Below are 22335 nucleotides of genomic sequence, written 5' to 3'. Positions count from 1 at the left end.
GAGCCAAAAGCATCCACTCCGGCTACGCCTGTACCTTTGCCCCCCTCGGGACGTGCTGGGGGGTAGGACCCGGTGCCGGGGTGCCTGCACACCCCTCGCCCCCGCTGCCCCGCACCCGCCCCGCGCACCTGCGGCCGGAGGCGAACCGGCGGCCGCCGCCCGGGCGCTGCCGCCGCGCCCCACAGCGGGCCCGGGGGCGGCGGGGGCGGCGGCTGGAGGCGGCGGCGGCGGGGCCGGGCCGCCGCTTTGCCCCGCGGGGGCGGCCCCGGGGGGGAGCGGGGCGCCGCGGCCGGCCGGCGGCGCCGGGCCGGGGACTCGCCCAGTCACCGGGGAGGAGGCGGAGCCGGCGGGGCCGCGGCGGCGGCAGGTGCCCGCGGCGGCGGGATGGTGGCGGCGGCGGCGGACGGTGCGGGGCCGTAGGGCAGCGGGGCTGCGGGTCGGGAGCCAGGGGGACGCCATGGGCAGCCGCGGCCGTTCCCCGCGCCCCGCCGCGCCGCTGCTGGTGCCGGTGCTGGCGGTGCTGGCGGCCGGGGCGGCGGAGGCGAGGGCCACCTCGGAGAGCCAGCTGCCCGGCGCCTCGGCGATGGGCACCGGCACCCCGCCGAGCCCCAGCGGCACCGCCTTCGAGGAGACGCGGCTCCACGTCTTCACCCTGGACTACCCCCACGTGCAAATCCCCTTCGAGATCACCCTCTGGATCCTGCTGGCCTCCCTCGCCAAGATCGGTGAGCGGGGCCGTCGGGCGACACTCCTTTCCTTCCCTCCCTCTGTCCCCACCACCCCCCCGGGTCGCCCGCCCCCCGGTCCCGCCGCGGGCATCCGGGCTGGGACCGTCCCGGGGACGCGGGGACCGCCGGAGGGTGATGCTCCTTGGCGGGGCGGGATGCCCGGGCTTTGGCTGGCAAAAGATGGGGTTTTCTCGGTGAGGGGGAGAAAAGAGAGACCTCCAGCCCTCTGCAGCAAGGCGTAAAGCCCGGGCTGCGGGGACTGTGAAACCCAGAGTTCAGCCGGTGCGCCAGCCGCGGAGTTTTCCTTGTCAATCTCTTCCGGAGATTTCCCGCTGTCATTTGAGCGCTATCTTCTTTTTCTTAAAATAACGCCGGGTATAATGACAGTTTCGGAACAGAACAACGGATCGATGGAAAGCAAATATTTATGAGGGCAGAGCAAGCCTCCTCATTGTACTTTCCCACTATTCACTTATGTCCCGAGAAAGACAGAAAAGACAGCACCGAATGAGTAAGAAAAGCCACCTCTTCCCTCATGTGGAAAATATTTGTATTGCATAGTTTCACTGTTTTGTGTAGTTCATATAGAATGGTTTTAATTAGCTCTCTATGTCCCAAACAGAAAAATGAGTACACTGTAATAATCTAAAGAATGTCAGGTAAAGGTGTGGTGTTTATTAAAACACACATTTTATTTATTAGCTATTTAAAAATCAGTAAATCTCTGCTAATGATGAACTTTGTATCTTCTTAACTAGAAGGTAATATAAAGAGTAAAACCATGGGAACAAAAAGAAAGGTTTACTCATACTCCACTTGTTTGATTCAGAAGTCTTGATTTTGCAGCTCAGATTACAATAAAAACTATGATCATACTCATTTGGATAAAACATTTTGGTAAAACTTAAAACTTTAACTTTTGCTTGGGGCATTTAAATAGACTGTGTCACATTCTGGTCAGTGATCAGGTAATTAGGATTCCGCAAAACCGAAAATTTGTACTCACCTCCTGCCACAACTAGTGTTGTAGTTGGGGGCCTGATCCTCTACCCAAGGAAGTTGCTCTGGCTTCCTGACTTTCTGCAGAAATACTCTATGTTGCATCCATTAAGGATGCATGTGTCTTGATGCATGTTTCTTAATGCATTAAAGATGCATGCTTAATCCTGAGTATGTATTTAGGTGTTTGCAGAATCAGGACAGAGTTCACATATGATACACTGTCATGAATTGTACCAGACAGAAAATATGGAGTCTGTTAAAGAACTTACCTCAACCAGTTGAGTACTGTAAAATTGCTCTGGCTTCTGAGCTTAGATACAGCAAGAACTTTTAAATAAGCTAAAGCTAGTGAAAAAAGTTTCTGTTTTTTTAAAGATTACAGGAAAGCCACTTGAAACATGTAAGCACACATACATACACAATAATATATAGTTTCTGTAGGACTGTACACTCTATCATGATATTTTGCTAGTGCACAGGCATCTAAAAAGTAGAAAAAAAAAGTGACTTGGCTACTTTACTTTTCCAAGCTGACAGCAGTGCAGTGAACAAGCAAGCAGCGTAGATGAGGAAAAATGCATATAATTTTTAAATCCCTTCAGTTATACCAAACTGAATTAGCTGGTGTGGCTAATCTAGGGCATTACCTCTGCTGTTATACGCGTGTGTGCGCTAAGCAATGAGGGCCGGATGCAGGAGAGGCCCTAGGTGTGGCAATGCTCAGCTTCACCACACCTATCTGCAGGCTCCCCGACTCCGGGACTGGAATTAGGAACACCCAGTTCTTGCTCCTGGAGCTCCGTCTGTGCTTCCTTATACAGCGAGCGCATCAGGTAAACCGTCCCAGGACAGATACCCATTGCTCCGAAGTTGCATTCCCACAGCGGCAATTCTTCACTCGCTTGTGCCTTCTCTTATATTGAAGGTAGCCCTGATGGGCAGAGTTCTCTAACCACCGAGATACAGGAATGTCGGCTCTGCCACATCCTACTGTGTTTGTAGGAGCGGGCCATGTGTCTCAGTTCAAAGGGATGGAGAGGGTTTTCCCAGCCTGTAACACCGAGAGCGTCCCAGTGAGAGAGGAGGCTCTCCAGTGCATTCCTCTGCCCAGAATTTCTTCCCGGGCAGCACAGGCATCTCGCCCCTGTCGTGCCAGGCAGTGTGAAATCCACCTCGAGACTCCTGCACTGCCCAGGAAACTTCGCTGCTTAATCTGGCATCGCAAATTCCTTTCTGGGGCTAGGCCCTGAATGCTTACACTTGGCACTGCCAAGCAGCAAACCTTTATGACCGGAGCCCTAAGGTCTTTTTGGCTGCAAGGAGCTCAGAAGGTAGGGTCGCATTCAATAACAGCTCTCACGGTGTGTGGACCATCCCAAAGACAACTGTATGGCAGCACCTCCTTATCGCCTGACTGGAGCCTTTTTGAACAAACGCGTTTTCGCAGAAGTGCAGTTTCACCGGAGCTGAAATGTTCCAGCATTTGCTAATTTTTATAGGGGATTTATCTGACAAGTTTCTCAGATCCTGTCTGTGATCATGTCATTGTAGGCTAGGTTTAGAGAGAGCGAAAGAGACAGCATGAGAAAGGAGAACCTGAAGCTGTCAAGCAGAACTTGAACATTTTGACAAGGTACATTTTCACAGAGACATGGCGATTTTTATTCTAGCATAGAACAAGGGCACATTTTGAAATCCAAGAAATTGCCTTGAATGGAATTGTTATTTTCTGGCTACCTCTACTTATTTATTATCTAGTGTGGTGATACCATATAGGAGGTATGTTACTAACATGCTGATGGCCTCCATGAGTATATTAGGTAGGACCTAGTGCACCTGAAGCATGCTGCAGTCTCTAGGCAGTGAGACTAGTCTACTTACCTCCCAGTTTTGCTTAATTCTTATGCTACTAAACCTATAAAATGTTGTCTAACTGATCCAGATTCCTATTACTCCTATGTTTAATCACAAATGCATGATTAGAAGTGCTTCTTCCGGGAACTGAGCTGATATCCTTCCAACACTTCTCTCCTGAAAAAAGATTTAAGCTGTTCAGAGGGCCCTTGGAAAACTCATGTATAATCAGAAGCACACATCTCAGTGGCCTTTCCAGCATCAGAGTGCACTGGATTTCATAGAATTATAGAATCATAGAATGTGTTGGGTTGGAAGGGACCTTTAAAGGTCATCTAGTCCAATGCCCCTGCAGTAAGCAGGGACTTCTTCAACTAGATCAGGTTGCTCAGAGCCTCACCAAGCCTGGCCTTGAATGTCTCCAGTGATGGGGCCTCCACCACCTTTCACCCAAGAAGTAGGAAACCAGGTCTCTAAGGACTTTTAGCTTGAAGAATACTGACCTTGACGCTTTAGGCAAGCGTCCTAGTGCCCAATGGCCTGAGGGTAAATATCTTCTGTCCTGTTGAAGTTGAGTCAGTGCATAGTCAGGAGCCCAAGAACAGGGTGAGAGGAGGAGAAAGTAGCTGTGGTCCTGGGTTCAGCATAAAAGTCTGAGTATTCATGTACTGCAGGGGATCTGCTCCCAGGGCGCTCCTGACCACGTGTCTGTGGGTCCGTCAGAGCAGGCAAGATGTCCCTCATCCTGCAGGTCACCTGTGCCTGACTTGGTGTGCATTGGATGCTAAATCCTAGCTCTCTACTCTTAAATGGGGAACCACAGCCTGTCCCCGATCACCTTTGAATGCCTTTCATGGAGGCAAGCAGACTTCTAAGAGTTTTGATGCTGTTTATGCGGATAAAAAGCACATTTAACATAACAGCAGCCTTTCTGTCACCTTTAAGGATGAGGTGAAGTCCCAAAAGCTCTGAGAGGGTATGAACTTTCCAAAGAGTGACTTATAAAGAAGAAAAGAAAAAGATATTTTTTTTTTATCCACCATAGACTTTTCATTGCCATTGCATTACAACTGGTTGGGATGTTTTTTGTTTGCATTAAAAGCTGCATTTACAAAAATTCCCTCCTCTTCAGTTTTTTATTGAGGAAATGATTTAAGATACTTTTGAAAGGCTTAAAAAAAATCTTTTAGCAAAATCTACTTACTCAGGGGAAACTTCAATCACTATATTGGAAATTTTGGCGTCCTGCCACTGCAGAAACTAAGACAAACCATAAAACGTTTATGTGGAAGTGGCTGAAAGGTCAAGTCTCCAACCGCAAATTCTTGTGTTTCCAGGGTCATTACCTGTTCTGCCAATATAGGATATTGGTGACTCTGGTTTTGAAGAATGACAGCGAATTTGGCGGTCCTTCTAACAAGTTACATAGGCTGTGTTTCTAAATACTAAAAAGCAATCTGTGTTAATCCAGAAAGGAAAAAAATGCAGCTTGAGAAGTTTACTTTAAAAAAATAACTTTAATAGTTCTAGAATATGTAAGTGAAAAGTCTGTGGATTAAAACAGCTTTCCCCTTGGCCCTTCTTAACCATTTGTTCTTCCTAATTATAAGTTCAGACTTTCTTTTACCTGGAAAAAATCTATAATGAAAGGAGAAATAACAAAACAGGTGTTGCAAGATACAGAAGCCCAATATTGGGAAACTGAATGTGGACTATACCAACCTTGCACTAATTTAACTGTTTCGACTACAGGTGTGATTTTTACTGAAATAGTTTTACTGAAATAGACGCCCGTTATTACCACACCCAGTGTTTCCATGCAGCTCTCATTTAAAATAATTTAAATGCTTTTTAGTTAGGCAGGAATTGTGGGATCTTGTGGGTGTGGATAGTTTTCTATATAATTATGTAGGCCAAATTTAGATAAGGAGGAGCCTGGAAAAGATTGGCATCGCCAGGACCTGGAATGTGACCTTGGTGCATAAGGTTGATCATTCCATTAGATTGGCCAGGGTAGGTTCCTTCAAAACTTCCCATTCATTACCAAAATTGTCCTTAAAGCAGTCAACTTATGCAATTAATGGGAATCTTTAAATCAACACTGCAGGGCTTGGAGAGTTTTAGTAGGCTAAGGAACATTCCAGCATTAAGTCCTCATTCCATAACCTTTTTTTATTCATTTTTTCAGTACTTTGCAGAGATCTTTACAAGAGACTCTTGACACTGCTGCAATTCATATAATACAGAAGAACGAGCATAACACTACTTACTTGTCGCTTTATGTAAAACATGTCTGTTATTGTGAAATTAGTTTGGAGGCTTGGCTAAACTGGAATAATAATGTGTCTGTAAATGCTTCCTCATGGTGGCTGAGGAAGTGGCCATGGGTGACTGGGTGCAGGTCACATGTGGTGGTTCCCCTCTCTAGCTTTGAGACTCTAAAAGACTTCTAAATATGAAATGAATGTACTCCTTAAACTCCTTTGTGAAGCTGTGCACGGAGGAAGGGGTGGTTAGTGTGTTTGTAGGGTTTTTTTCTCTATCGAGGTGTAATTTGCCCGAGAAAAGTGTTTGGATTGTTTTTCTGGAGGATTCCACATTACAAAAGTCCCCCCCACTTTCACAAACAGAAGCCTTGCACACAGTTGTTCCAGCCAGCCTAGCTATTAACTGGAACATCCAGCTATTAAATAGATCCTCCAGCAATTTATCTGCATTAACTACCCTAGCTGACAAATTTGCCTTGACCTTTTGTGGTGGTCCAGTTCAGTCTTTGCAATGAAAATGAAATGGCCCTGCAATTGCTGTTTGTTTACTATAGAAACGAAGATAACAGAATCCAGAACAATCTCTTGGATTCTGTACAAATAACCGTTTTACTTTCTTGTGTTTGAATTTCCCTTGAAGGCTTTCATCTCTATCACAAGTTGCCCTCAATAGTACCTGAAAGCTGTCTCCTCATTCTGGTTGGATTGCTTCTTGGTGGGATTATTTTTGGAGCAGAGGAGAAGTCCCCACCTGTAATGAACAGTGATGTTTTTTTCTTGTATCTTTTACCACCCATTGTACTCGACGCTGGATATTTTATGCCAACTCGTCTTTTCTTTGAGAACTTTGGTACCATATTCTGGTATGCCGTGGTGGGCACACTCTGGAATGCCATCGGCATCGGAATTTCACTTTATGGAATTTGCCAGATCAGTGCATTTGGTTTGACTGACATCACGCTGCTGCAGAATTTGCTCTTTGGCAGCCTCATTTCAGCGGTGGATCCCGTGGCGGTGTTAGCCGTTTTTGAAAATATTCATGTCAATGAGCAGCTTTACATCCTGGTGTTTGGAGAGTCTTTGCTGAATGATGCTATAACTGTGGTAAGTTACTTGATAAATGATTAGTTGATAAAAACGGTAAGTGATTGTTTGCATGCCACTCCGTTGTATCTCTCTGTATCTGACTGTTACAGTTTGCTAATGGATGGAAGTTAAGGAGTGCTAATGTGTTTATGTAATTTTTTAAACTTTAGATTTAGAAACTAGAGTAGTCTTACTGCACCTGAGTAACGTGTAATGGTAGCATATTTGCTGTAGGGATTTTACTACCCCATCTCTTTAGTTTCTGTATCTTCGAATTCTGTTACTTCTGTAATCTGAAACTGGAGGTTTTTCTCACCTGCAGAAACGTTGTTGGACAGGAGAGGGAAAAGGGACAACGTGGGGTGTCCTAGCGTGTTCACAGGGAAAATGGGCAAGCCATTGAGATGGCAGAGGACCCGGTGGATGCTAGCCTTTTGCATGTGCCCATCCAGTTGGAACTGCCCTGAGACCACCAGTGCATTTCTCCCAGGCTACAGATGAGATAGGACAACCATCTGGAGGCAGTAATTTCTAATCATTAACCAGCTGAACTGGGTTTGCGGTGCTGACCTGCGGACAGCAATCTGCAAATTCCATTAACACCCCCAATGCCCCTCGTTTGCACCTGGTGACACCATGTCTGGGACATTACTCCCATTTATCCATGCCTTACTTGAAATCCTGCCCGTGCCAACTATGTCCTGGCACACTTTCTGTTTTGTGAGACACGGAGGCCCAGTTTTTCATCTGCCAGAAGAATCAGGAAGATTCATGAATTGGGTCCAGGCCTTCCCTGTCTCTGTCCCTGGCTTCTTATATCTGTCCCATTCTGTGCACAATTTTTCTTTGGTTTTCCCCTTTTCTAGGACTTTGCCTCACCTGCTTAACACATGTATATCTCATCATTTAATCTGATCATTTGGTACTCATCATTTTGAGTGTGTCCATGGGAGTATAGGTTGGGTTTTTTTACGTTTGTGCTTCACGCTTTACCCGATTCTCTTGCTATCCAGCCAGCTGAATCGCTTGCCTTAAAGCCTCGCTTTTCTCACTAGTTTACAGCTGAAAATGCCTGCCATTGCTAAACTGGTACTTAAGCCAGTTTAAATAAATGGGTGTAAATACTGAGTTTCAAAAGGCTTAGCAGTTCAGCCATGGCTGTGTCTGTCTCTGTTTACTCAATGACCACTCACGTGGTAGAATTCTTTTCACACAAGTTTTTTTCTGGGGAAAAAAGGTCTGGTTTTATGTTAACGCTAAACTTTTTTGGGTTTTTTTTGTGGATTTTTCAAATGAAAATCACTTTTTCCAATCACGAAATCAATCACCTTTCCACTGGAGCAGCTGTTAATCCAGCATGATTTGCTAGGAAAACACTGCATCCTGATGACGGAAGTATTCATGTGTGCCACTGCCCAATGGCAAATTACTCCAAAACACCATTTTTATAGACGCTGGCATGGCAATTTAATAACCATGATGCATGGCTTTCCTGTAGGCGTCATTATGGCCTCCTTTGGAGGTAGTCCTTTCTCACGGCGTGCCTGCCCAGGTGCCCTAACACAAGGGAGGTACTCTTAGGAGTCTGTAGGGCCAGCCCAACATATGAACTGGCCATCATACATATATTCATGAAGGAGTGAAAGGAATTTAGAGTACCTTTGGTCTTACTTCCCAGCTATCGCTTAAAGGTAGCACTTGGCAGGAAATCAAGTGGTTTCCACAGGCTAAGCATTGGTCTGCTAATGGTTCCTTGTTATGATTTTGCACACCTGCAATCATGTGATTATACTTAAAATGTGACCCGGGCCGTCACACAGATCCCCCGCGGGGTGTCCTTAGAGGACCTCGCCTCCCCTGCCCATAGCGGTGCTGCCAGACCAGTCCTTGCTGCGGTGCTGCCGGGGTTGTGCAGCTATCTGCTCAAAGGAGATGATGTTTCGTAAATACCATCTCTTCCTCTGCCCTTGTTGTGGTTCCGGGAGAGCTGATAAAACCAGCTAGCAGGCAGAGCTCAGCACCTTCCATCCGGCGTTCGTCTGCTGGAGCCCTTGAGTCCCACCTACTTGGGGAGGTAGGATGGGATGCGGGGATGAAGCAGGAGGGTAGCTGGAGGCAGGCTGGCCATACGCGGGAGCTGCCTAATTCCTACGGCCACTGCAGTGTCAAAAAACTCAGGGGCTACACAGATGGGCAGTGCAGAACGGCGTGGCTTTAGTAAACATGCTTTCTAAATACTTTAAGCCCTTCTTCCTGCTATCCCACTTGCACTGCCTGGCTGCTCCTAATAAAAAGCTTTAATTATGATAGCAGAGTCATCTATGCTTTCCCTTTTCAGAAAAAGTGTTACCACACCTTCGTTTTAGATGCAAAGTGAGGTTTGCTTTCTCAGGAATCTCAGCTCTACTGCGTTTCTCAGATGGTCTTTCATGCCTGCTAGTTTTTGCGATGTGCCTGTGCATTTGGATGATCCTTTTTGCTCACTGATGGAATTTTGGAGCTTGAATTTGTCTGAGGACAATGTTTGCCAGTTGGTTTCTGGTTCAGAGCTGGTACTTTACCGGAAGACTGCACCAGTGATAACTAGCACAGTGATATTAAATGGCAAGATCACAGTTGAAGTTGAGTGTTAGCAGTTCAAATTCCAATTCTGGGCTTAAAATCACAAGGAAGGATCCAGTGTCATTGCAATAATATTATTTCCATGTTAGAAAACATTACAGCAGTGCTCTGTATTCCGCCTCTAATGAAAACATTATTTTAGAGTGCTTTAAAGTAATTTCAGAATTAAAAACTAATAACCGAGAACCGATAAAAATAAGCAATTAGTGTCTAGGAAGAGCAGAGATACTCTGAGACAAGGTTAAAAAGTGATTGGTGACTTACGTTCCTTGGTGTAACCTTCAGTGAGTTCAGCTTAAGGCTGTTGAGTAAATGCAAATCTTGAACTTGAAAAAAAAAAACCCATTCTCATACCAAATGCATTATAAAATGTGACCGGAGTTGATGTTGTTTAACTCACCTGAAAGCTTAGAGAGGGCTGTAAAACTGAACTGTGGTAGAGTAAAAGGGAAGTGAACCTGATTTTGATCTCATTTACAGCAGTGTAAATAAAGAACAATGGGAACAAGATTAAAATCATGTTCATGACATTCCGTAGTCCTAGCTGCTGCTTGTACCACAGTGGCCTGGTTTGGGGCTGAGGTGCAAAGGGGAACGTTGCTTTTCTTCTTTCAAATAACTTATGGCAGCAGATTTGAGATTTATGGGGATGTCTGTGTGTAAAAAGCAACAGGCTCCATTCTCTTTGCAGGGTGAATACTTCACTGTGAGGATGAGGTGATGTTATGGAGAAGCTGTTGCTTGAGCAGATCAAAGTTATATGCTTCTTTACAAACAGCTCTCAGTGGCCTTACTTTGGAGACTTGCCTTATATTTATTTATATGGTTACTTTTTAAAATATAAAAAAGGCTATTTAAAACTCCAGTTAAAGAAAATAATCGTCTTCCCTAATACATACCAAGGGAGTATTCTGCCAGGTCGAATTCTGTAGGTGTCTTGAAGAATAACACAACTCTGGGGTAGTCCCAAGTTTCAACAAGTGACTCGGGGGAAGTCCTCTCCTTGCAAACAACACAAGTCAACAGTATTTTTATTTCATTCCGTGATTCATGGAGTCGTGGGTGTCTGTGGGCTGAGAGGTCCTTGGAAAGTGACCAACAAAGGCTTAATTCTGGTATACTTCTCCTTATGCAAATCCATGAGGTCCACAAATCAAAACAGGCTGAGAACCAGTGGAGCCTATGACATTACTTTCCTGCCCTGCACAGGGCACAGTAACAAGGAGCAGGACAAAAGGGCTGGGAGTCTGCCTCACAGCAGCAGGTGAAAAAGGACACTTCTCCCAGGTGGACTCCTCCTGGGGGCATCGTTGTTATCAAATAAATAGTTCATGCTCCTGCTCTTGTCCTATTTGTTGCTTTCCAATGAAAATTACTGGTGACCATGCTGGGTTTGATTTAACTTTCTTTTTTCGTGCTTACTCTGGAATATATTTTTTCTTTTCTTTTTCAGTTCTTTCCTTTCACTTAGCCCTAAGGACCCATAATAGGCCATGTTTTTTCATTAGTCTATAGCGAGAACTTTTACCTCTGTAAGACCTACCAAATTTTGGCCGAGAAGAGCTGAACAAGTTACTTTCTGTCATGTGAGAGAGAACAAGACTGTAAATATGACAAGTCCCTCCCAGCCACTCGCTCTTCAAACACCTACATTGTTGGCACAGTGCAAGTACTGAAAAAAAATTGTTCTCAAATAGCATTTCTGATAGAGAAACCTGTTTGGTTTACTAAGAAGTCTAGAAAGAAAGCGGAGGTTTAACTCCTGCAAGCTGTCCAAGATGACTAGGCAGATGTTTATGGTGACCACGGTGGCTCAGCCTGTGTACCCACTGTGATAGGAATAGATGCCTGTGACCAAGCTTAGATCTGTAGAAGGGGACTACGTAGCCATCAGGGTATCACATGGCTGGGAGCCTACGTGCAGCACCAGGCAATGCTTAAATCTCCCAAGTAAGTCTGCAAATGGGACGACTCTTTAAGGTTTCTGTGAGAGTAACTCATTCCATTGTTGTCTGTTCTATAGTAGCTAAAATACTGGGTATTAGAAAAATGTGGGCTTTGCATTTACATCTATTTCCTGTGTAAAACAAAAAGGCTCTCTGGTTAAGAAAATACCATAATGCCATTCACCCAGTTTGTTTGGGAGGATGGTTATAAACACTTTGAAAATTAAACTGGGCAAACACCCGGTAACAGGTACTGGGGATTAAATCCAAATCTCTAGAAATAATCTAAAGTTTGAAAAGTCTTTAAACCTAACTTAATGGTTAATAAATCGGGGAAGGAGCACTCCATGGATGCCATGTTTCTTGTACTCCTTGGGGTGGTCACTATCTTTCCCCTCAACCCCCCATGCCAGATGAATCTATGGTCTAATTCAGTACTGCAGCTCTTGACGTCTCATATAGATAAAACACATTTGAAAATAACGTGATTTTTCACTGATTATGAAACTGTATTTTTTCCTCCTCCTTTTTGTATTTCTTTTATTCTGGGGAAAATCTGAAATGACCATTTCTGGAGAAACTAGAAGCTCTGCAAATAAATGAATGCAAAGAAAGGTTAGGTAGGTCTATGCTTGTGGCTTGCAGAATGTCATGAGTTAAAAAAACTGATCCATTTGCAAAAATGTGAATAATGATATTTACCCTTCTTTGTATATCTCCCTGATATTTATGGATGACAAGTAATATGCCAGAGGTAAACAACAGCATATCTCAAACATGGGTTCAAGGTAGATAGATAGAGAAATTCAAAGTTCAACATTGAAGCAGAGGGACATAATGACATGAAGGGAAATTAAGAAGAGTGCAGAAACATAATGTGCTTTCTTTTTCCTCATAGGTCCTGTACAATTTGTTCAAGTCTTTCTGCCAGATGCGCACAATTAAGGTTATTGACATATTCGCTGGGATTGCTAACTTCTTTATAGTGGGGATCGGTGGAGTATTGATTGGAATCCTTTTGGGATTTGTAGCAGCCTTTACCACCCGTTTCACCCATAAAATCCGAGTGATTGAGCCACTCTTTGTCTTCCTGTACAGTTACTTGTCATACATAACAGCTGAAATGTTTCATCTCTCGGGCATCATGGCGTAAGTACCCCAAACTTCAGTAATAATAGCACCCAAGTAAGAATGCCAAAGGAAATTGCAGAGAAGACCAGATTTTGCAAACTTTGCTCTATGGCATCGTTCCACCATGCATGGCAGCGATGCTGGCTTGAGGATTTCCGGCCTCTCCCCTCCCGCTTCCATCCCATTCTCTCAGCTTGCCGCCACACCAGCTGTGTCACTAAAACTGCTCATGGCATCACACCATAAACCGTATCTTTGAAATGTTCCAAGTTAAAAATAATCCCTTATATTTTCAGTGGGGTTATTTTTAACTCAGATCAGTTTGGTGACCCGTGTCCTCATGTGACCCTACAACTAGTCATAAGGGCATGGCTGAGGGGTGGCCCCCAGGGATGTGGGGTCCGTGGTGGCTGGGAGGGAGAGGGAGTGGTAGCTGGGAACTTCATGAGCTGGCTTCGCTTCCGATGCCAATATATTGTGAAACTACATCTTACACTTAGTCATATGAGCAGCCAGTAAGTACCATTCAATAAAGACAATATATATATATATAATTAAGGCAAACTCTCACTGGATTATAAGCACAGTAAGGACTGGGTGAATGAAAAATTTGCAGAATCTAGTCCTGTGGTGATATAATCCTTTAGTTTAGTATCTTGATACGTCTGCCTGTGTGTTACAATGCTCTCCGAATACATCATTATGTATAAGATAATATTATTCTTCCCACTTCCAACAGATAAAAATATTTTCACTCCTGGTTTTTCACTTCTGGGCTTCAGTAGAGAGAAAGCACAGCCTCTCGTTTGATACTGTTTATACTGCAACAACCTCAACTATAGAAAGAGTTTGATATACTTGAAAAGTTTGCTCTGGTTCCAAGTAATATTTTTAGAGGCCAACCTTCTTTAATGACTTTGTATTGTTCTAGTGGCAAATATAAGTCATTCAGGCATTAGGAGCATAGCTTTTTATGAAAGCTCAGATGGTACTTCTGAGTATCACTAATACTTGATAATACCTCATCTGGTGGTTATCTCTTAGGAAAGTGAAGGTAGGTTTGATATCATAGTCATGCCGGTATAAGGTTTTCTGGGGCTGGGAAGCAATTTACATGGAAACTTACAGCTGATTATTTCAGTAGTATAAAAATAGAAATATGCCATGAAATGGGAGGGGTTAGTACTTTAATATAAGTAAAGAGCTAAAGATTACATGGGTTTCTTTCTCTGATATGAGCCTAAATAAAGTAACATATGCATCCACTTTGACCGAGTTCACAAATGTGCCATCTCTTCCCCTAGCTTCTATTCATAGCATTTGTGTGGTTTCTAGTTTCCTCCACTTCTTAAGTCAAATGTCCTTGACATCCTATGATCAAATACTTAAAGGGCTTCTAAACCAAAGACGTGTGGCTAAACTGTACATGGAAAAAATTGTGGCTGTGTGCATGAAAGTACTGATTTGGACATGCTGCGTCCAGGATACAATGGAAAGGGCACGGCGGGTCTGCTGGTGGGTCAGTGGACCCACCGCATGGCAGTGCCTGCAACCAGCACACCAGTGCTTCCCGTGGCACTAGCAAACTATTCCTTTTCATTCATACCAGTGGCCCCTGAGCGGGTGCAAAACAGAAGAGGAAGCACAAAGTATTTTTTCCCTCCAGCAGCACAACAGAAAATAAGTTGGCTTTACAATGCCCTGTATGTTTTTTGACTCTAAACATATTTTGTAATAGCTAGCAGAGCTGGGTACATCAGTAAGACCCAGGGGGAGCAGGAAGGGCTCTCTGCAGCCATGTAGTGTCTCAGCGGTCATAAGATGTAGAGCGTGTCCCCTCCCAGCAGCGCTGCTGAGGGCCTTAGAGCTCCTGTAATCTCCGCATCCCCCTGGAGTAAATCTACCCCATGCTTTTCACCTTTTGCTAGGCTTTGAACTGCAGAGAGTATTTTGCTCTGTGTCACAGTGCAACGTGCACCGGTGTTGAGTTCCCTGTCGTTTTCTGCAGTGAGTGACTCACGGCATGGTGGCCTGGGTCTGGCTTCAAAGTCAGCCCTCCCTTGAGCATGTGGTTGGACCAAATGACTTTGGAGTGTCCCTTACAACCCGGGTTGTTTATTCATTATATGATTCTATGGCCATTTATAGTTCAGCCTATAGGGGATAATTGCCTGATCTCCCTTGTTTCACCCATATCCACATGAGTCCATTACAGTAGTGATTCCCACTTCCTTCATAACCAGGTTCGTAAAGATACTCAGCGAGACCATGTGGTTACGTGCTGTACCATACTTTAGATGGAGGATGTGAGCAGGAACATACAGTGTTATCAAACGAATAAGACAGATACATACACACAGTGCCTCACTTCTGTGCTAGGGGGAATTCACTGGCAGAGGAATAAAGGGGAATGAAAGGTCCTTGTCCCTCTTCTGATAAGTCTGTGTACTCCTTCTGGAGACAAACCATTCTTGAAGCATCCGTGTGTAAGCCCTGCACCAGGTTACCTGGCTGAAATAGCAAAGGGACTGAACCATGTCCCCGTGAGCTGCAGTGAGAAAGTCCTCTCCAGAAGGAGAGGCAAGAGCTTTTGCTGTAATAAGAGCCGGGCTTGAATCAGGACCCACGGCCGTAAAACATACAGACCTTGAATCTGAACTTTATTTGCTTCCCTTTCTAGTTATAATGCTGCATTTTCTGCTTACTAATTTCTCAGAAAGGCTGTGAAGCAGCAGAACTATTGATATGTGTTTCTTTTTTTTCTTCTGCAGCAGTGAGTTAGCAGGCTGAAACGAACAAACATTGAAACTACTGTAAATTTAGTAGGTCAAGGAAACTTGAGGATTGAACCCAGTGGCCTAGTTTATTGCAGTCATGACAGAAACTGTACTGTTTGTACAGGAGGACTTTTATCCTCCAGAAGCACAGAAGGTTGCAGGTTAATTGCAATTAACTGTTTTTTCCCTCCATTGCTTGACCAAGGCAACTACCTCAGGTCACAGAAGTGGAAGCTAGAATTACTGTGTGTGGATAATAAACGTAAAATAAAACAATAAAACATATCTAAGCTTTTACTTAGATTGTGGTGACAGTAAAAATTTGGTTTGGGAAGAACATGTAATAATGTACATAAAATCTTGCATATTTAAAGAAATTTAATTTATAATGAATTCTAACACTGTGTTGTCATACCATTTTAAAATTAAAGAGACTTCAACAGCTTTTTTTCTAATGTAGATAAGCATTCTGAAGAGGTGGCAGATTGATAAAGTAAGCAGTGATTAGATGTGGAATATTGCTTACCTGAAGTGTAACAAATAATGTACAGGACTCTCTGTTATATTGGTGAACCAACATATCAATTAGTTGACACTAATTGAATGAATGCAAAATGTGACCGAAATGAATATTTTTGTATATATATATATAAAAAAAGAGTGTTGTCCCTTTAAATTCTAGTGGTTGAGCATGGTAGGTGTTTTAAGTTACAGCTTGCAAAGATCCTGATTAATCTGGTGACAGATTCTTATCAGTCATCTATTTGCAGTGCCTCCATTACCTCAGGATCCAAAAACAAACCACGTCCAGAGCATGCTTCCCCACTCCCCAAGCCGCAGGGCTTTCCTAAATGACTATAATCATGAAAACTATTTGTTTTAAGAAGGTAATAAATAATACCGAGTGTTTTGTTCTGTCTCTGATGCAGACCTGACAGCCCTAATGCTTTGAGAATTAAGCTTTGAGACTCCGAAACGACCGTGGGTCTGGAAATGGCTGTTTTGCAGCCTGCCCACTGCGTTCTTGCCAGATTTCATTTGCTGCCCTTGCACTTGCCGGCTCCACTGTGTGCTCAATTGGCTGGAGGTAGCCAGGATGCATTGGACTTGTTACACTTGTACAGCCAAGCTGTGCACGCACAGGAGGGTTGTCACGACCCGTGACATAACCTGAGATATTTGTCAGTCCGTCAGTGCAGCCTGTGGCTTGTGAAGAGCTGGTTTGCCACTGAATGTGAGAGTTCTGGAAGGCTGAAAGCGTTAAGCAGATTTGAGACCCTTCTTCACATACACTTTTGAGGGGGGTTGCTAGAACTATGTGTTAACTGAAGAACCTGGGGATGTTTGACACTTCTGGGCTTGGGTGTACATCCTGGCCAAGTCATCACCCCATGTCAGGACAAAATCCATGCAGGTCCCTGGTCCACTCCCACTTTTTTCCGGAGATGTGCAGGCACATATGTTTGTGCGATCTGTGACAAGCCCCCAGTCTGGGCAACTGAGATCAGAAAAAGGAGGAGAGCTGTGAAGAGCATCAGTAGCCTGTCTGTATAGGCAAAGATGCAGGACCTCTGTTGTCCCAGTCCCGTGCTCAAAATAGAAATGTTACCTAAACCACTGAGTGTTGCAGGGAGGGAGCCTGCATGCTCGTGAATCTGGATCTTTTCTCCTGTGGTGGGTCTCACATCGCCACGATGAGCTCTGCTTCCCAGATAGCATGCTGCTCTTGGGCCACAGAGAATCTTGGAGGATCTTTCTGTTCAATACCATGGTGAAATCATCTGACAGTGAGGAGAGAGCTGACAATTATGTCAGTACTAAATGCAGATGGGGGTCTGGGGTAGTTTTAGTCAAGCTTCTTCTTAGTCTTGGAGTTTGCTTAAGGCTGGAGCTAGTTTTTGTATGGCAATGGCCATTTTATTTTGTGCTGTCTAGATCTGCCTCCCTGTCATGAAGTGTAGGTAGACGAAAATGCAGGGTGAAGGCCAGGTTAGATACACTGTTCTGCTAGCAAACCCTCTCCATCTGTATTTGTAAGCCACTACCTGCCCTGTTGAACTGCATCTGTCCCCACATCATACCCTCTTTCCTGAGTTTTATTCACCCTGGTGAGCCTGAAGGAGCTGTGCTGCTTGACAGAGGTCAGTGAAGTACACCGTGCCCTCTCCCAGGTCCACATGTCCTCACAGGTTCATCCCTCAGCAGTGATGCTGCCCAGTCACTTTGGGGATGCGGATGTGTTGGTGGGGTCAGAGATCTGCAGCTATGTTTCAGATCCTGGCCATTGTCTTCCACAGCAGCCCATGCTGGCTCCACCTAAAAGAAGGAAACTTCTGGACAAAACTAACTTCAATTAATTAGGAGAAGTGTGTTCAGAGTCTGACAGTGAGTACAGCTTCAGCTGCCACTATGGACGACCTCTTGCAAAATGCTAAGAAAGTTTACTAAGTGAAGGTCATTTTGAAGTTACTGCTACTTCTGGGATTCCTGTTTCTGCTTTGCAAAATATTTTTTTTTAATCCCTTCTTGTAGATGAAAGAACCTAGACATGTGTGTTCGTAATGTCAGTGAGCTTTTTCTGAGCTCTCTATCTGTCTGCCTTTCCATTTACACTCACATTCAGGGGTGTTTGAGTTGTTCAGAGATGGGGCTCTTTGCTTAGAGACAGGATGTGCTCAGCAAGAGACTTTCTGCAGTAGGATCTCCATGAGATGTGGGAGACTCGTCTTTGACTTTTTCCAAAGAGATGCTGGCAAACCTACCACCTCCTCCATGAGAGAGAGCAGTGTGGAGATTTCAGTAGGAAGAAATATCTCTAAATAATTATAAACTGAAAACCTGTTGGAACTGGGATAAATAATGGCAGGACAAGTCCTCATGGGATATGTTCAGAAAGACAACATAAATACACATCCCTCTCCCTCTGTTTAGGTTTAGTGTACATGGTTTGACTGAGAGCCCATACATGGGTGTGTATAACCATTATAACTGTGAAATGTGAGAAGACATGTTTTTGCCCTAGATAATAGAACCAGGAGCAACAGCTATTTCACAACGCATCTTGCCTTAGTTGCCCACCCTGATAATTATTAGGCAATTGAGACTGTGCTTCCCTACACTGAGGCACCACCTTGAAGTTATCCTCCAGCCAGCTCTGCTAACTGTCCTTAAACCTGTAAACTTTGTCGCTGGGTGATCCTCAGCCATCCCTGCACCATGGGTAACTGTACTGAGCAACTGATGTACAGCCAGTAATGTCATTCTTTGCTCTTCCTCCCCGTGAAGAAACTCTGTTTACTAACACACGCTCAGAGCATGGACACATAGGCGTACTTACAGTAAGCCCTGTCTATTCTCTTGTGTATCAGCTGAGATTCACGTTTCATTAATTTGCAGATGCTTTAAATGTGCAACAGCACCTGCATGATTTCTGGTTATGTGTTTCTCCTATGGGTCCATGGTCAGTCCTATGCACAGACAAAGCAAGCAGTGGCCTAGAGTGGTGGAGGATGACAAATTGTCTGTCACCTTGCTGCTTGCTTTGCCTGGAAAGAGGAGCTAGCTATTGTCACTACTGTTGAGGAGGGGTGTAGTTTGGTGGGACAACTGCTGGTGGGAAGGTAGTGAAGTCCTACCTCAGGATGTACAGTTGCCATCCTGTCTGATGTCCCTCAGCAGCAATAGAAGTAGCAATCCCTGTTTTCCAGGGCTTCTCCTGGCTCTCCTCAGCTCCATCTCTTTCAAAACACAGAGTCTGAGTGACCTCTGTACAGATCACGTGGATTTAGTATTTGACAAAACTCTGCATATACTGATATCATCTCAGAAAACTCCCCAATGTGGAAAAAGAAATCTCGTGCCTAAAATCTGTAGGTTCACCAAGTCTATAAATTTGAGACTGGTTATGGAATAAGTTGTGCTTTGTTTTTAAAGAGGGCTATGGATAAGTGAATAATATTCTGTAGAAATATGAGAGGCTAAAAAAAAAGTCAAGCCAATGACATACAGGATAATGTTTGCCTTTCAGGATTACAGCTTGTGCCATGACCATGAATAAATATGTGGAGGAAAATGTTTCCCAAAAATCCTATACGACAATAAAGTATTTCATGAAGATGCTGAGCAGTGTCAGTGAGACCTTAATCTTCATCTTCATGGGAGTGTCTACAGTTGGGAAGAACCACGAGTGGAACTGGGCCTTTGTTAGCTTCACCCTCCTTTTCTGTTTAATCTGGAGGGCACTGGGTAAGCAACTCTCAGACTAGCCGTCAGTATTCTTTGCAAGTGAAACTTTTTACCTCTCCTCACGCAGAGAATGCCAAAATTTAGGCAGAGTCCCATCAGCTTGTAGAATGGTCTTCTGACTTGTAAGATGTCCTAGATCTCAGGGTCAGCTTCCACCTTCCCCCAAAATGGAACCCAGAAATCAGTCTGGTCCTGATCCTGCCCATCTAAAGCCAGAGGCAGTATGCTTGGTAATGAGAGTACGTGTATTTAAGTAAACGTTTATTTACAAATAAGCAAATTTTGCTTAAAAGAATTAGCAGCTGTACAACCATAAAACAAGTTGTGGGAGTTGTTTTATTTATGTATACTAACTTTGGGATTTTCCCAGTCATTGGCATAAATAGCACCAAACCAGGAAATGCTGAAGTGTTTTTCAGGTATATATTGTCAAGAAAAAAATTCCTATAAGAAATTGCTCGACCCCTCCTGAGTTTGCAGTACTAGCTCTTTTACCTTGAGACTTGAATGCAGGTCAGGCTCATAGGTCTTATGTTTTTCTATGTAATGATTCGGTTTCTCTGTGCGTAGAGGCAGCTTATTCTCTGGTCTGCCTCCGCCACCGCTGCTTCCAGCTCCCAAGTCTCCCTCCAGTGCAGAAATCTGGACTATTTTTCCCTTCTGCACCTGCAACCCCACAGTTAATACCTTATGCTGAAAAGCAGCTAAGCAGTTTGACTGCCCCCCAGCTCCTGGCCCCCGTGCTTGCCCCCTTCACCTGCCTTTATACCTTTACTCCGGTCCACCATGTCTCTGGAGCCTTTGCCTTCGGTACACCAGCATGCACTGGCATCTGCTCCCTCCATCCCCGGTCCTGCATCCTTCCTCTCCGTGCAAGTAAAATTAAGTGAGTGAATAAGAGTTTGCAGAATTCAAAGCTGAGATTGATGGAGGTGACAAGCCAAAGTGTTCAAAAGCACCACAGATCCTATTAAAAAAAATAATTAGGAATCTTGGTCTATACTGACACAGAGAATTATTGCTGTTCTGCAGATGCAGAGCCTAGCAGATAGCTGTCTTGTGGAGATCAATTACCTGCTTCAGGTCCTAAATCCAGCTGACCTGAGGGGGTTAGCTCACTAAATATGTTTAAGATGATGATCTTTAGGCATTTTAAATTTTTCTTCCATAGTGTTTTCAAGCTGCTAAGCAACATTTAATTTCTTCAATAATATATAGGTAAGAAGCAAATAAAACTGTTTTAAAACCAGTATTAGCATTGTGGGGAATTTCTGTGCAATTTGATTTCCCTTTTTTTCCCTCCTCCCTGTATTTCTGTTTTTTTTTTCCCCTCAGGTGTTTTTGTTCTGACTCAGATCATTAATGTGTTCCGGACAATTCCTCTCACTTTTAAGGACCAATTTATTATCGCCTATGGAGGCCTTCGAGGAGCTATTTGCTTTTCACTTGTATTTCTGCTTCCTCCTGCTGTGTTTCCCAGGAAGAAATTGTTCATCACTGCTGTTATTGTGGTGATATTCTTTACCGTTTTCATTCAGGTAACACCTTTCCTCTTCTGAACAACTTCTTTCTCAGACAGGTTAATAAGCAGTGGGTAGAAAAACAAATGTCATAACTTACTGGAAGGAACATACTTGAAAGTACTCTCCATGGTCATAGTTTTAAAAAAATGCTATGCAGACTGGTAGCAAAAGTATGCCAGATATTAAGTACTTATGCTAACATATAAGTAGTATTAAGCATTTAAGACCTAGTGAGGTTGGAGTAGAGATAAAAGATAATCTGGGTACAGCCCTAGCACTAATTCCTTGTTAGAATGTTTAAAGTTGTGCATTTACTCAGGAGTTCGGTGTTGGATATGGTGCAGAGTGAGCCGGGGGTGGAAGACACTGAGGGCCCTGGGAAGTGAACTGGAGTGTTTGAGTCGGAGTGTTAGGCAGTGATGGTGCAAACCAGCCGGACATCTGTCCAAAAGCACCAGCTGTACGGAAGAATGTGAGGAACTTGCCTCTGGTGTTAACCTGCCTGTGGAGGCCTGGTCAAGAGTGACCAAGAGAGAGGGAAGTGACTGAAACCAGCAAAAGGTAGAGGAGGCTAAGCCCCTCAAATAAACATATGGGGCTAGTAATTTTCCAGAGCAGTGAGAGAGAAGCAAGAAGCTAGTACATGGAATTTCAGCCTGTGGGAAAAAAAATATATTTTTAGCCTGCCTTTTACATGAATAAAGCTGACATGGGAAGTAGCAAGTATCTGCACTCACACTTGGGAAAGGTGAAAAGGTGGCTGGAGCAGCTGGAGGTCAGTTAGTTGACCTTAGCATATAAGCTGTGAAACCTGATTTTGAAGGATAGAAGAATTTAAAATATGGAGGTAGACAGAATGCATTGTGAAGTGCAAGATGGTTTACCAAGGGAAACCTGGTATCATTCTTTGATAAGGCAGTTTATTTTCTAGAGTAATCTCATCTAACTGGACTATTGTAAAACCTTGGAGGGTGGGGGCTACATAGGACATTGTTAGCTTTACTCGTTAAACTGAGGTTTAGATTGACATTAGGACGAGGAAGGAGCTGACAGTTTCTCCTATAAAGGACAATAGAAGCATATTGTCCTTTGGGTCAGAAAGGACCTCTGGGGGTCTCTAGTCCAACCCTGTGCCTAAAGCAAGGCCACCTTCA

General features: G+C 44.2%; 1 protein-coding gene across 1 annotated transcript in view; it reads left to right on the top strand.

The window, feature by feature from the left end:
- Positions 1-356: 356 nt before the first annotated feature.
- SLC9A2 (solute carrier family 9 member A2) overlaps positions 357-22335 on the top strand; it is a 37205-nt gene continuing 15226 nt past the window's right edge. Inside the window, exons 1-5 of the mRNA XM_054187487.1 lie at positions 357-725; positions 6492-6955; positions 12404-12654; positions 19441-19658; positions 20994-21196. Of these exons, the coding sequence (XP_054043462.1) occupies positions 458-725; positions 6492-6955; positions 12404-12654; positions 19441-19658; positions 20994-21196 (1404 nt within the window). The 5' untranslated portion in view covers positions 357-457. The remainder of the gene's footprint in view (positions 726-6491; positions 6956-12403; positions 12655-19440; positions 19659-20993; positions 21197-22335) is intronic.

The sequence above is a fragment of the Rissa tridactyla genome, chromosome 1 (genome assembly GCF_028500815.1).
Source record: "Rissa tridactyla isolate bRisTri1 chromosome 1, bRisTri1.patW.cur.20221130, whole genome shotgun sequence".
In the NCBI taxonomy this organism is placed as follows: domain Eukaryota; kingdom Metazoa; phylum Chordata; class Aves; order Charadriiformes; family Laridae; genus Rissa; species Rissa tridactyla.
Note: the sequence above shows the minus strand (reverse complement) of the source record. Positions and strands in the feature narration are given on the sequence as shown.